This window comes from Danio aesculapii, chromosome 25 (assembly GCF_903798145.1).
Source record: "Danio aesculapii chromosome 25, fDanAes4.1, whole genome shotgun sequence".
NCBI classification, from domain to species: Eukaryota; Metazoa; Chordata; class Actinopteri; order Cypriniformes; family Danionidae; genus Danio; species Danio aesculapii.
In genome coordinates, this window is record NC_079459.1 from 23,780,215 (window position 1) to 23,796,813 (window position 16,599).

The window sequence follows — 16,599 nt, forward strand, 5'->3', positions numbered from 1 at the left end:
GAAAATGAATGAATTATAAATTCTATTGTATTGTTCACAATAGCGCATGGGATGTACCATTGTGTTTCTGTCCAGTTTTTAAATACTTCTTTGCTTTAAATCAAAGTGTGTGTTGTTTTATTCCCTTATAGCTGGTTGGTTTGGTTCATGGCTTATAACACGTAAACATTTCTTTTAATTGGAAACTACTTCAGAAAAATGAGGTGGGCTCTAACCCACTCATATATACACGCAATCATATATTAGATCCATTGAATCTTATTTTACACGTCACATTATGTGAATATATAGCTGCACGGTGGCACAGTGGGTAGCACGATCACCTCACAGCAAGAAGGTCGCTGTTTGGAGCCCCGACTAGGTCAGTTGGCATTTCTGTGTGGAGTTTGCATGTTCTCCCTGTGTTGTCGTGGGTTTCTTCCGGGTGCTCTGGTTTCCCCAACAAGTCCAAAAACATGTGTTATAGGTAAATTGGGGTAGCTAAATTGTTCGTAGTGTATGAGTGTGTATGGATGTTACCCAGATTGGGTTGCAGCTGGAAAGGCATCCGCTGCGTAAAAAATATGCTGGATAATTTGGTGGTTCATTCATCTGTGGCGACCCCAGATTAATAAAGGGACTAAGCCGAAAGGAAAATGAATGAATGTGAATATAGCCTAAATTACAGAAAATGGCAAACTGGAAAATGCTGGTGTTACCTCGTTTTTTCTTGCTAGACCTTTAAGTAAATTAAATAAACATGTTATATTATTGTAATAACCAGTATTTTTGTTGGCATTACCATTTTTAACCACAATTTTACTACAAATACTATGGATAACTGGTTAGTGTAGAAAAAACAATGACAAAACATATGGTTCAATTTGTGTCCTACTAAAACCATGCTTAATAGTCATCAGAGTAAAAAAAATTAGCAGTGAAAGTTAAAAAAGGATTTTTCTGAGCAATAACTCAAGTTAAATTAAAACCTAGGAAATCTTTCACTTATCAAGTCACGTCTCACTGAGCCATAAAACGCTATTGACAATATCTGAGTCGCACCCTGTGTGCAAACACAACGACCGGCTTATGTCACCAACAACGCCCACAAAGAGGAAGTGCACCCAGCAAGTTTCGATAGCTACGTGAGAACTCAACTTTACAGATAATTATAAATTAATACAAAAAATAAACATAAAACGTGAAACCTAAACCATAACAAAACGACACAAACACAGAAGGCATCGTTTTGTCAGCACATCACATAGCACCGCGGCGCGCGCGCAACAGGTGCCTGAACAGGACGTAAATACGTCATGAATAATTCATGAGCAGGCTGGGTATGAACTCTGCTCAAAGCTGAAGTTGAAAGTCAGTAGTTGTAGTCCACGAGCGCTGGGGTCCACCTGCGTGCCTGCTGTTCTCTATCCTCTTGTGGACACCCCTAAATGAGTACCAAAATGTCGCCCTCGGTGTCCCCTCGTTTCTTTTCCGAAAAAGAAGTAGCCAAACATTGCACCAAGGATTCGTGCTGGGTGTTGTTAGGGACGCGCGTCTACGATGTAACGGCGTTCCTGCGGATGCACCCCGGCGGAGAGGCGCTCATCCTCCGCCGCTCAGGGAAGGACATCAGCCTGGAGATCGAGGGACCCCCACACCGGCACTCGGAGAACGCCCGGAGGTGGATGGAGCAGTACTACATCGGGGAACTCGACAGAGACAGCACGGATGAAGACACAGAGGAGGTGAGTCGTGGAGTAGCAAGAGAAAGTCGCTAGAATTATTACAAGCATCGTTGTTTTGAGGAAGTTTAACTCTACGAGAGGTCACATCTTAAGATGGCAATGATTCGTTCAGGAAATGCATTGCTACACATAAACAGAGCAAGAAAAGTGATTTTTTTCTGAAGAGAATTATTTTTTGTTACTTTTTTTAAGTGCTGTCAGATTTATGTTAGAAACCTTCTTCTTTTAAAGGAGTAGTTCACCCAAATATGAAAATTCTGACTCTAATTAATCACCCTTCCCTTCTTGCAAACCGTTATAAGTTCGTTTCTTCTGTTAAACACAAAGGAAGATATTTTGAAAAATGTTGGAAACCTGTAACCATTGACTTCCATAGAATTTGTTTTTCTACTATGGGAGTCAGTGGTTACTGGTTTTTCAGCTTTTTTCAGAATATCTGCTTTTGTGTTCAACCCGAAGAAAGAAACTCATATTTGAGGCACTTGAGGGTGAGTAAATAGTGAGTACATTTACATTTTTGGGTGAAATATCTCTTTAAGTGAATTTGTGGTACTTGTTTGTTCACGATTCGAGCTGAGTCTGTTTGAGCAGGACTCGAGTCACTGAATCAATAAATTAAACATTGACTTAATTGTGTCATCTTTAATAAAACACACACCAATGAATCAGAATTGGTTTTATGAATCACATTTATTAAGACATTTTACTTTCCTGTTTGACAGAATTAATGTAGCGTAAATTAGAATTATTTTGGTTCTAAGTGACTAAATAAAAGCTAAATTGCCACTCATTAAATCATAATAAACTTTATTATTTATACAGCCATGTCCGGAAAATATGCTAGTACTTTGTTTTATGTCTTATTTCTGACATAATAAGTCACATGCACATGCATAAGTCACATGTCGCCCATTATATAAAATAAAGAAGCTAGTGTGGTCTGATGATAATTTACAAAAATTTAATTCGCAGTATTTTAATATTAATTATATTTTTATCATTATTATATTATATCAATACTTTGCATATTAACTATGGCAATGTACACAGTAAAAATACTACTACATTTTCTGTAAATTAATCATGATTTAAAATTGGTCTTAAAGGCATAGAATTAACCCAAAAATTAATCATTTACTCTTTCTCCTGTGGTTTTAAACCTTTATGAGCTTCTTTCTTCTGTTAAACACACCAAAAAAAAAAAAAAAGTTTGATGAATGCTGGTTGCTGGAACCCATCGACTTCCATAGTAGGAAAAGAAATGACTAAGAAAGTCAATGAGTGCAACAGCCAGCATTTTCCAAAATATCCTCTGCGTTCAACAAAAGACAGAAACTCAAATAGGTTTTCAACTAGTGAAGAGTGAGTAAACTAAAGTTTGATTTTTGGGTGAACTATCCTTTTAATTATGGATTGATTGATTGAGAGTACATTTAAAAACAAAAAAATGGACTGCGTTTTTTTATATACAGTGCTCAGCATAATTGAGTAGACCCCATTTTGACAATGAATATTTTTATCCATTTTATCCAATATAGGCAATGTATTTTGGTGCATTTAAACAAAACAGATTTATTAAACAGATATATTTATTAAAATCATATTTTAGTCACCAAGCATATTTAGAAATTCGAAAGATTATACAATTAATTTCAAGCAAAATATTGCAAAAATATTACAACACACAAAATTTCAACTAAATGTTTCAATTTATTATTATTTTTTGTTTCTTTTTATTTAAAAAAAATTGTATTTAAGCTTTTTTGTAACATATAAATTTGGGTGTTCTAGTTTTTAGACCGTTATCGTAGGTTATTTTGTTAGATAAGCTCCTGATTTGGCTTCAGTACTGACTAATCTAATGCAAATGCACAAATATTGTAAAGCTTCCTATTAACAAAATACATTCAAAAGATAGAATTGTGACGGGTGTACTTATATATGCTGAGCACAGTGTATAAATATAGTGTACAGAAAGTTTACTGATAATTTTATTTTATTATATAATATTTTTTACAGTTACATATAATATTGAATACCGGCACATGTAAAGGTGTATGCAGATAACTAGATAATGAATGAATGCATTCTTAGGAAATTGTACCAGTAAAATAGTCAGCAATTGCCATGAGATTATGTGGCATAAATCACATGACACGTCGCTGCGTCGGAGAACATGCGATAAAAGTGATTCTTATCACACTGAATCAATTCTTTGAATTAACAATAGTTAAATCGCGAAGCTTGCAGTGAGTATAAGGGAATTACAAGTGCTGTGATATGTAAAATATTTAAAAATCCTGTGTCAAGAAAGTCTCCAGATGATCATAGTCATGATATTTGCGCGTGGTGTCAGCAGGTGGATAGTCCACGAGGGATCTTATTAGATAAACAAGCCTTCTGTCGCTGCTTGCCTCTCTTTTGTCACTCCCTGAGGAGCAAGCGACGGGAAGAACCGGCTCCCGCTTTCTGTTTTATTCTCATTTTATTGTTATTTTTTTATACATATATCCTGCCATATAAACAAAGCTGTTAGATACAGGGCTTTTATTGCCACTGCGCCTGTTATAAACGTATTGATATGAGGCATGTTCTGACTGCAAGCTCAAAGTGCAGAAGAAGGGTGGATATTGCAGAAAGCGGTAAATGTGTGTGTGTGTGTGTGTGTGAGACAATCAAACCGGTCTGTCTTGTCTAAGTGGTAGCAAATACTCAGTCATGACCCACAACACAATAGCTGAGAAGGAAAATTTCCATGCCACTTCAGGTTTCAGAGTATTGTCAGCATTTGAGAAGGTTCACTGGATGTAATTAATGATCACATTACACTTTTACATGTGCTTCTGGAGGTAAAAAAGAGAGAAGAAGTTTCTTGGTTGTCTTGATCATTTTGGTTATGGAGTGCTAAACTATTGTTTTGATTGGTTAAAATATTAATAAAAAAATAGCATGTGTTCATTGTTTTTGTTGACTTGGAGACGTTAATGGGAGCAAACTTTTCAAGGTATTTAGTTATTAATAATAATTATTGATGGCCAAAATTGACTGTATACATTAGTGCTGCACAATATATCGTTTCAGCTTTGATATTGCAATGTGATCATTCACAGTAGTCACATCGCAAATATATGCAATGTTGAGTCTGGATGATCTTCCGTGTGCTTGGGTTTTCATCACAGTTCAAAGACATGCGCTATAGGTGAATTGAATAAGCTAAATTGGCCGTAGTGTATGAGTGTGAACGGATGTTTGCCAGTTCTGGATTGCAGCTGGAAGGGCCTCCACTGTGTAAAACATATGCTGGAATAGTTGGTGGTTCATTCCGCTGTGGCGACCCCTAATGAATAAAGTAATTAACCCGAAGGAAAGTGAATGAATGAATGAGTCTGGATTATAATTAATCATTTTGCAAGTGATTTTTAAGGCCTGTGATTGTGTGAGGGTTTTAAAAGCATTGAAGCCTGTGAAATTGTGCCATCTGTAACTTTGTCATATTAATAACAATATATTTTATTGAATTGTTTGTAAAATGAAGACTATGTGGTATTCTTTTACTTTTGAGTATTCAATTACTGTATACCTGAATACAATTTGACTCATTAGAAAACAATAAAATGATGTTTATTTAATTTGTTTCGTCTTCTTTATTGAACTTATCAATGCTTCTAGATTGGTAATTATATTTTAAGCCCTCCCATACAGAATCATCCAAATCAATCTAAAATTATGAATTTTTTCCGAATGGTTCTTCGACTCGTTTAGTGAAATTGTATTCATATTGCGATAAAAATCGCAGAATAAAGATATATCGCAATATTAGATTCTTGCAATATCATGCAACCCTACATTTTAGAGATTTTGTTTATAAATTAGTTTAATCTGCAAGGGAATTCTTATAATTTGCTTTATTTTTAGTTGGTTATTTTTAAAGACAGACAAATATTAATTTATACAAAACCTATACAGACTTATTTTAAATCATAAAAACAGAACAAAACTGAATTATTGAAGTAAAACAAATAAAACAATATTGTCAGCCGTTTTAGTAGTTGCCAAGGATTTAAATATGTATATTTTCATTTACTTTAACATAAAAACCTAAATAAAACTGAAAAAAGTATTTGTATGCATATATATATATATATATATATATATATATATATATATATATATATATATATATATATATATATATATATATATATATATAACTAATAAATTAACGCAAGAACTCCTCTGTAGATTCATTTTGTTTTTTAAATAAAGTGCATTCATTCATTAATTTTCCTTCGGCTTAATCACAAATGAATATATGATAGAAAAAGTATAAAAGAACTACATGATTAATATAGGCTTCTTAGCATTGGTCGGGCAAGGCATGGCACGATAACCAGGTTCAAGGTTTGGAAAAGTAAAGGTTTTAAAGCCGCCAAAGTTTTCTGTTGGACCGTTCCTACGTACGGTCATACGGTCCTATATTTACATTTTTTGTGTGGTTTTATTACTGTTTTATGTCGTTTTTTAGGGCAACAGTATCCACATGAAAAGCTATTCGCCAGGCCACGATTCAGCAAACATCTAAAAAACAAATCGCTTATAAACCAACATCCAAGCATGCTATAGAGCTGAACTGTGCTTTGGCATTACTTTATATCCATAAAAAAAGAAAGATATTTAAAGATGTAAAGAAATCTGTGTTTTTGAAATTAAGACAGCAGACGTCAATAATTTATTTGAATTATTTGACATGTTTACTGTTCCAAAATATTTTACATTTTTATTCAAATAAATTATATTTTGTTCAATTTTGGAGGGTGGGGGGGGGGGTGTTTTTTACCTTGACATTTAAACATAGAACATATTTTAAAGTAGTAATCAAAATACTGTGAAACCGTGATATTTTTATCCAAGGTTATCATACCGTCAGTATCTTATATTGGCCCATGCCTAGTCGGGGCCACCTAATACCCCGGGCCCTAAGCGGGTGCTTATCTCACTTATTGGTTAAGTCCGCCCCTGAGCAAAAACTAATACAAAAATGACAAAACACAACTAAAATAAAATTAAATAACATAAAATAACATCAGTTAGTAACTGGTTAATAAATATAATATCTAATTAAGCATATGTTGTTTCAGCTAGCTATATGAAAGTAATAATAATAATTTTATTGCTAATACAAGCAAAAATAAAACATAAAAAGGGATAGAACGTGACACTTTTTAAGGAACAAAGCAATAAAAACAAACTTGGCTAAATTATTAAGAAACAAATCAGTTTCCTAATAATACTAAATCAACACCACTGCTAGGAAACAAAACCTTTTTACGTGTAATTCATAAGACATCTTAAAGTCCTTATATTCACTGACAACATGCAAGTCATGCAAATTCACGTCAGAAACCTTGAAGAACAAGTGACATCACTGATTATTGCTAAACCCTCATAGCTGTAAATGCTTTAGCATGTTTGTTATAAAGCAGGAGTGAGTTCGCATGTGATAAATGAGTGTGTGTATTTATGGCAATTGAATGGATTCGAGCTCTTCTGACATGTTGGAAATTAATGCTGATTTTCATTTTGAGGTTTTGAGTCATCTGTGTTTATCATATTATGAAAACTTCATTCCCCATCACTCAGCATTGCTAATCTATAGTTTTACAAGCATTTTTCAATACCCTCTGGTGATGAATACTGTTATGGCGGAAGGTATTGCTTTTTATTTCCTTTTAATGAGTCATTGTGAGTTTTAGCTTTAAGGAATTTACAGCTGATTTTGGAGATTAAATCTTCATTGAGTTGCTTTTGGCTGTCAAATATTTCAATTTTGAATCTGTGTTCGAAATGAGCCTCATGGGATTTTCTTTGACAAGGCCTTGACGTCTGATTTCAGAGTGTGGCTCACAAATTTTAATGTTAAATTGCCAGATTTCTATACTGAGAGCATTTTTATATGGAGCCAGATCAGTCTCAAAGATAATACATTTACAAAATGAAATTCAAACAGTACATGCACAGCGCAATTCACATTTACAAAATCAAATTTGTCAATTCAAAACACAGTTCATAAATACAGCACACAATTTGTGAATTCACAAGTAAAAATCATCAATATTTTCACCAAATGAATTGGTTTTGTGTAAATTCTGAATTAAAATGAGAATTTACGAATTGTATTTGGGTATTTACAAATCGTGTTTTGAATTTATTAATTGGATTTGTGCATTTTTTAATCATGTTTTTAATTGATAAATTAGATTTGTGTATTTTTTAATCGTGTTTTAAATGTACAAATTGTATTTGTGTATTTACTTATCATGTTTAGATTTTACGCATCGGATTTGTATATTTACGTATCGTGTTTTGAATTTACGATTCGTATTTTTGCTTCATGTTTTGATTTTACGAATTGGATTTGGGCTTTTTTGAATTGTGTTTTAAATTTAGGAATTGGATTTGGGTATTTATAAATCATGTTTTGAATTTACAAATTGGATTTGGGTATTTGTGAATCATGTTTTAAATTTACGATTTGGATTTGGATTTGCGAATCGTGTTTTGAATTTACGAATTGGATTTTGTAAATGTGAACTGTGTCGTGGACGTATAAATTATTATTTCAAAATGTATTATTTTTGAGACTGATCTAGCTTCATAATTTTATAGGTGGTTTTAAAATGTATCCCTGGAAAGAATTTGGTATATATACTTGTATCACTTAAGTTATAAAATAAATATTTAAAATTATTATAAAACTGTAATTGACATTTACATTTACATTTAGTCATTTATTGACTCAAATAGTATTGAAAATGAGGACTTTATACTAGTGTTGTCACAATACTGGAATTTGATACCAATTAGTACTAAAAACTTCAATTTTTCGCTATCATTTGAGCGCTGTTGAGTGCACTTTTAAATAACGCTGATTGGCCATTGTGTTCACATGTGCAACAGAAATTCCTGTGATTGGCCGTAATGGTCATCCGTTCACCGAACTCACCGCTGTTTATTGAGTGTAACCACAGATACAGGGACACCGGATTGTTTTAAAGCCGTGAAGATCAGTCGATTCATCAGCAGATCATATCGTATGTCAGCTTATAAATAGACCAGCTGATTTTCATGGCTTTAAAACGCTCCAGTGTCCCTGTATCTGTAGTTACATGAAGTAAACAGTGGTGAGTTTGGTGAACTGATGACCTTCACGGCCAATCACAGCCATTTCTGTTGGGCATGTGAACACAATGGCCAATCAGCGCTGTTTAAGAATGTGCTCAACAGTGCTTTCCTATGAAAATATTAAATAGCACAAATGTTTTTTAATATGAATAACAAATGAGCACCAAATTAACATATTAGATCATTTCACCAGCATGGACCATGCCACACTTTGAGTTAGACTTATTGTAGGGATGAAAGGGATGGTAAGAGAACAGTGGGATGATAGGGAAGGGATGGAAGAGGATAAACAGTGAACAAGTAGGTATGTTGATTGGGCATCCTATGAGGATGTCCTGAGACTTAGAGTGAGGGCAACTTCTCTGTAGTATGTGATTGGACCTCCCGATTCAACCTAGGAGGGAAGAGGGGGTTATAAAGTTTGTTAATGGAAGCAAGGAAATAGAGGAAGGGAGGGTGGGTTCGAGAGAACTAGAACAGTGCTAGACGGCTGGTTGGTCTTAAATAAATTTTAAAGTGTAGGCAATTGGTTAAGGAGACAAAGTGAGGCGTGGTTCCGCTGCCAAACCTTTGGTAACAAATTAACTCCATATCTTGTAGATCAGGGGTGTCCAAACTCGGTCCTGCATAGTTTAGCTCCAACATCCTCCAACACACCTGCCTGGAAGTTTCAATTACAGTATTCCTAAAAAGAGCTCAAATTATGGTTAAGATGTCTTTAATTGGTGTTGAAACTAAAATAAGCAGGACACTGGTCCTCCAGGACAGAGTTCGGACACCCCTTTTGAAGATGAAGTCTGGAGTAATGATGCTGCAGATTCAGTTTTTCCCATAGGAATATACACATTCAAATATAAGTTAGAAATGAAGAATAAAAACGGCATTTTATAAAGTTGTGGTAATATTTTACAGTAATACTGTCATGGTTGTTTGCAATTAGACAAATGCCATGCTGTCACCAAACATTCAAAACAGTTTGTTCTTATATAATTCTGCAATTTCTGATGTGAAATTACGTGATACTGTAGATATTTTTCATTTCTTAATGGAATTCTGAACTCTGTGCATTTCCATCTCACATTTAAATCAATTGAAAGCCTTCTTACACACAAAGCACTTATTAAAAGAAGACAGCTCAATCAATACCAGTTCAGTAGTTGTATCATCCTTATCATTTTTATCTTTTTTTTTCTGTCACGCACTCCTTCTTTCCATCAAGCCCCTCCCGAAAAATCCAGAGTCCATTGACTTCCCCCTGTTCTCACTAAGAATCAAGACTGACTCATGATATTAGTCACATATTCCTACTTAATTCAGAAAAACTGGCTAAACCTGCTGTAAAGTTTGGGAGGATTCGTAGTGTTGATGGCTATGACTTTCCAAGGACAAACTCAAGATCAAACGACAGAAACAAACGTCCATTAGGAGATCGTGTAACTCTCTTATTGATCATTGATGAAACCAGCCGGACCTGTTGACTAGGTGCGGGGGCTGTAGTCCATTTTTGCTGGTATCTACTAGTGAGGGTATGACGAGGCGATGACCTGTTTTGGGCGTGTTGCCAGTGATGTAATGACAAAATGGTGCCAGGCGGTTCCACTTCTTGAGCAAGCACGAATTTGAATGAGGAGAGTGAGATAAATGGATGAACGAGGTGATGTGTAGGTAAATAGATATATTGATGGTTCTTTATGAAACAGCCGGCCTTGTGGCTGCGAGTTACCTTGTAACTAGAATGTCAAGATCGCAAATGTCAGCATTGTAAAACGTAGTATTGCTGCAATTCATAAGTCTGCACAGAGGTGGAAGGACAAAGGCTTTAGGGTTTTATTTACGTCACGCGGACATTTTTTTTCGGCACGTATCGTGTCATCTTTTGCAGAGACAATCAGGGTGTCTTAAAAAGTCTTAAACTCACTGAAATATTGTGTTGTAGGTCTTAAATCTTTTTTAACAGGTCTTAATTTTGCTTTGTCCAAGTAAAGCTACTCACTTGGGCTGACATCCATCCAATCCCCAACAATACATTTTAATAAAACATAATTTTTTTAAATATATTTTTTGCAATATTTGCATTTTTTTTATTGCAAAGAGATACAATTCACAACAGCTGTTTGACATTTTTGACAGGAAATTCCCCAAATTAAATTCCCTAATCAGAAAAAAAAAAACAATTACATGATATCTTATGACAATACCAGGCCATTAAAATATCTCATAAGTGTAAAATGTCATTCTTAATGGTCTTAAAAGGGTGTTGAAAATTCTTACATTTGACTTGATGTAACCTGCAGAAACCCTGGACAGTGCTCTCACTTGCAAACTGTGCAGATTTAATAGAAGATTAAATAAGGAAAACATTTTGCATACAGCTTTTCACTGGGCTGAATGAACTGTGGCGTAAATTTACATTTATGTTTATACATTTAGTAGATACTTTCATGCAAAGTGACTTGCGTTGTGTTCAGACACTTTTCATGGGTTCTTCAGTTTCTTTTATATTTGCTATTATTTGCAATATATTTAATTTCTTAACATTTGCTTCATACTTAATAGTGTATGCATGTTTCTATTTTTAAAAAATGTCAAATTTTCATCAAAATAACTTGGTTTTAGCAACTATAAGCTCGTAATTTTTGATACGTGAAAAATAATCATGATTAGAATGGCTTATTTATATGTATAATATAAGCCACATAATTGCTATTATCCATTGGAACACTTGTATTATATATTATAAAATTGCACCCCTGATTAATAAAGAGACTAAGCTTAAAAAAAGGAATGAATGAATTATAAAACTGCATATGTGTTTAGTAATATGCCAAGATTACCTGTACTGGTAAGTGTTAAAACATTATGGGCTCTATTTTAACGATCTAGGCGCAAAGTCTAAAGTACATGGCGCAAAAGCATCAATTGCATGACCAAATCCACTTTTGCTATTTTAAGGATGGGAAAATACGCTTTGTGCCTCGGCATATGGTCTGACAGGGTTGTGCTTATTCTCTTAATGAGTTATGGGTGTGTTTTGAGCATAACATGCATTAAACCAATCAGAGTCTCATCTCCCATTCCCTTTAAGAGTGAGTTGGGGCATTTGCTATTTACATAGCGGACTTTGTAAGTGTAAAAACTGAACGCTTCACTAGCGAGAAAACATAAACAAACCATTTGCAGCGCGAGGATAAAGAACGAGTCTCCTCCATTTGACCTCTTTACTTTCTTTTTCTCTTTACTTTTCTCTTTACTCCTTTACTTTCATGGATAAGGAATCGGTGTTTGCACTCCACTGATGACATCCAATAGTCTACATATTTAATTTCGTTTGTTAAGCATAAAGATTTGTTTTAAAACTATTTCCAAATCCAGTTCTAATTTCCAGCGAACGAATAAATGAACAATAATAACAAAGTCCCAACAGGTGGAAAAATCTAAACTTGTTTTTATTAAAACAAATATAAATATGCATATAATAAATAATACTGCTTATAATAATAACATTATATAAATGCAAATTGTCAATTATATTATATAAATTGTCAAATTGTGGTTTTTCATATTTATGTAGTAGATAATTTTTGTCATATTTTAATCCTTTATATATTTTTTTTACATGTAAAGATATTTGTGTATTTCTGTACATCCTTAAGCAATGTGTACACGTTTGGACCCACATAAGCGCATAACTAACACGCTCTGTGCTGGACTTTAGAACTCGTTTTAGACAACGCTGAGGTCTATTTCAGTTTCTCACAATAGCAACGCGCCAACAATGCACCTTAACTCACCTCCTTTCTAGACCGTCACACCCATGAGTCCACAAAGTGGTGCAAATGAATTTGCCATTAAACAACGTAGAGCAAATCGTGAAAATAAGTGTTGCGCGGGTCTGAAAATAGCAACAAATCGTGCCAAACATGTCTTGCGCTTTATTGCGCCACGTGTAAGATTGGGTCCTATGAATGTTAGGTTTATTTTTTCATTTGTCTTCTTGTACGATAAATTGTGAGATGAAGCTCGTCTATGTTTCCCTATTTTACAATTATATTTCCAATATTGACTATCTAATATGTACTGACACCAGAATGTCATTCTTCTCGAAAACAGTTTTTTCACCTGACATTATTAAGGCCACTTCAGTTTCAACAAGTAGTTGCAGTGTTTTCAAGAAGGGGTAGTTCTGCATTAACTAACTGCAAACTCTGGTCTGTAATTCTTTCTTGCTGAATAAGTTTTACACGGTTGCCTGCTGATTTTTGTAAGGAACGCATAAGGCAGTGTCATGAATCTGTGGAATGTTTCCTCTCTGAGGATATGAATCTCATTTCTCCTTCAATAGCCTTTTTGTTTTCCATGACTTCAGCAGCATGCCAACCTTCACCAAGGCTCGTTTTGGTTGTGAAAACTCCTCAAAATTCTTTCATAACACTGTTACATGTCTATGATAGACCTCATACGTGTGATATTCAAAAAGTACCCCTATAACCACTATAGGATGACTGTAGGACGAACGGGTATTTTCTAGTGTGAGAAGTGTTTACTGTGGGCTGCTATGCCGACTAATTACTTAGTTGCTCCAGTGTCATCAAACCTCTTTAGCTTGTAACCCTCCAATCGCTTTCCCCAAGGAGACTGTGTCAGACTGGCCAATTACACCTTGGGAGCTAATGGTCCAATGGCAGAAGTAGCTCAGAAGTTCTCACTGAAGTATTATAATGTAGGTCACTGATAGATTTTATGCGGATGGTTCGGCCACCGTTGGTCCCTGAGGCTACTGAGGTTTGCTTGCTCATTAATTGCATCAAGCAACACGGACGTGCCCCGAGAGAAAAGCATGCTGGGTACAAGACTCATAAGTCTGGTGTTTCCAGGAGACATATGTTACTATGACTCTGGGAGCAACCCAGGGACACAAAAAAAGCTAGGGATTGTTCTACTATTGGGAGATGAGAGAGTCTGTATTCTGCTAATGGAAAAAGTTGGTTATGTGAGACATCTTGCAATTAATTATAATGGCTTCTGGTGTCCTTTCCTGAATACCACTAAAGATGCAGTGTTAGCATTGGTTGTTACACCTTCGTTGCAGTCTTGCCTTTTGTAGGCTTTGGAAAATGGCTAACATTTTACAATATATCATCCCATTGACTCTTTCTTGTAATTTTGCCAGTATGTAGATGTAAAAGAGGGCATTTTAATGAAAATGCATTTAGAAAGGAAGATCTACAGTTGCGTGAGTGTGTCAAAGTTCACTCTGACTCTCCCATGAGCCGCAGACATGGTTTAGTCTCATGTGGACTAATTCAACTGCTCGCAATACAATGCATAGTGAATCATTGTGTGAACTGAATCGGTGCATTTCATACAAACCCTGTCGAAATGGTGGGTTTGCAAAAGCAAAGGGCTGTATTGTTCCAAAGAGGATGCTATGAGCAGAGCTAAGACTGGAACTTGGACAATTTTGAAAAAAGCACATGAGTGACCTATATCTTTATTAAAATGCTGGTCTTCTAGTTAAAACCTCAACGCTTGGTATTTAAATAAAAGCTTCTTAGCGATACTAGAGTACTAAACAAAACGAGTTTGACCAGGGAATGATTCTTGGAACTCGGAGATCTATTTAGGAACTCAATAGGACTGTGAGTGTTTTGTAATGTCGGTATGTCAAAAGTGGTTGACTTTAGCATGATGATGAAGTTTCTGACAGGTTCAGTCAGTTAGGAACCTTGTTTGTTTCAAAAATCTTTATAAGAGGTAGAGGAGGAGGAAGAATGACACATCAAAGTTGTAGAACTGTGCTTAGTGTCCTTGATTCTGTAGTATGTATTTTTTCAAATGCATTTGCTGCTGCTTTTCGGATATAATTATTGATTTTATAGATCATGAGATACCTTATTACTGTATTATACGATTGTTTTGATGTAGAAAACTTGAAGATGAGATATTCTTCTTTTAAAGGAAAGATCATAGTTTGCCTGTTTGTGGAATATTTGGTCAATTTGAGTTAGAAGCTACAAACGAGTTATAAGTTGAAATTTCTAAATCAATTTCTAAATCGCTGACACCATAGCAAGGTATAGCTAAAGCAAATTGTAACTGAACACATTTGTCTTTTTAAAAAAAGTGAAATATTAATAGACTGAATTAGAATCAGGTGATTGGGAAATCTTTTTGAAGAGTATTTTTTCAATTGTGTGACATGCCTACATGCATGACTTCACATCTTAACACAGAAACTAGGATAAAGGGCCCAGGGTGCACACCTAACCAAATGATACCAAGTTTTCAATCTGTGAATCCTGAGCATGGATTTCTAATCTCCTTGCTGATGTAGTTCCTGGTGTGAAGGTCTTTCCATGTGAGACTGCTCTTGATCGCTGAACTCTGTACGATAAGACAAGCTCATGTGTGCGAACCAGCAAATGAACAAACCTTTGCACCCTTGTTTGAAGGGAGGAACCAGAAAAATACTGTTATTGCATGCAGGTTTATGGCCTTATTTTACAAGCGAACAACCTTTCCGTTTACCCTTTTCATGCGCTTAATTTACCCTTTGCACCACGGAAATACGAGCACTTTTAATGTTTTTAGCCAATTTGAAATTGATATTGTTTATTCTGTCATAATAAGATGAGGCTTCAGAGTAGATAATGCTAAATCATCATTGCAGTATTTCCCTGATGTTACTAACCCTTGCCCAGACATCTAATCTCACTTGTATCTGAGTTATGAAGCTGGTCGCTGATGTTAAATTGGGTCTGGTGAATGAGGGAAAGTTGAAAAAGAGAGCAAGAAAATGGTTGGGAGGACTTCCAGTATCTGGCCCAGCAGGTTCCACCAGTTCTCCAGGTGATGTAGCTCCCAAACCAACAACATCCCTGTTTATGGTGAGAGTGGACGGCTCTCAGCCCCGCCTACCACTCAAAAATTCCAGATACTCAGGTCTGGGATCAGTTTCGACTTTAGACTAGTGGCTTTTAAAACTGATCCTGGACCTACTGTAGAGCAAGGAGGTCATAAAAAAGCAAGTATTGATTTGAATAGCATGGCCTATGAATAACCCGGCATTCAAATCCTTAAAGGAATACTCTGTGCTCAATACGTTAAGCTCAGTTAATAGCATTTGTGGCTTAATCTTTCTTACCACACTCTTTACTTAAGAACAGCTTACCCAAATATGACAAATCTGTAAATAATTAATTTTTTAAAATTTAGTTTACTGAATATTCCTTTTAACAAGCACACATTTGGCAGATAATGTCCAGCTGAGAAAGACCAGGAGTTTACAATTTTAGAGCAGTTGATGCGTTTACACCCTTTCCCTTCAGAACATTTGCGTTAACATGTGCTTTTGTTTACGCATTTACATATGTAGCTTGCTGTAGCATGCTTCACCATTGACAACCTCTTGCCATTTCTTCCCTCTCCCAACTTAAAACTTTCTTTTTATCTTAATTTCCACCAATTTGTTAAGAGAGGTACAGAATGCGAATCTGAGATTAAAAAGATTGATAATGGACCTCTGCCTTCAAATTTTTGTGTTGCTCTGAATAACACAAGGGAAAGGGTTTCATTTGCCCCCAAATCAGTGCCACTTCACATGGCTGATGTTTTCGACAGCTTGGAGAGTAGTCCGTCAGTTACTGCCTCTTATCAGGATCAGTCCGTCCAACTGTGTATCCTGGCACTGATT

The 16,599-nt window shown here is 35.3% G+C and overlaps 1 protein-coding gene across 1 annotated transcript in view; it reads left to right on the top strand.

The window, feature by feature from the left end:
* The first annotated feature begins 1,340 nt into the window (after nucleotides 1-1,340).
* Nucleotides 1,341-16,599, top strand: part of fa2h (fatty acid 2-hydroxylase) — a 49,973-nt gene continuing 34,714 nt past the window's right edge. The window contains exon 1 of the mRNA XM_056451467.1: nucleotides 1,341-1,724. Within this exon, the coding sequence (XP_056307442.1) occupies nucleotides 1,428-1,724 (297 nt within the window). The 5' untranslated portion in view covers nucleotides 1,341-1,427. The remainder of the gene's footprint in view (nucleotides 1,725-16,599) is intronic.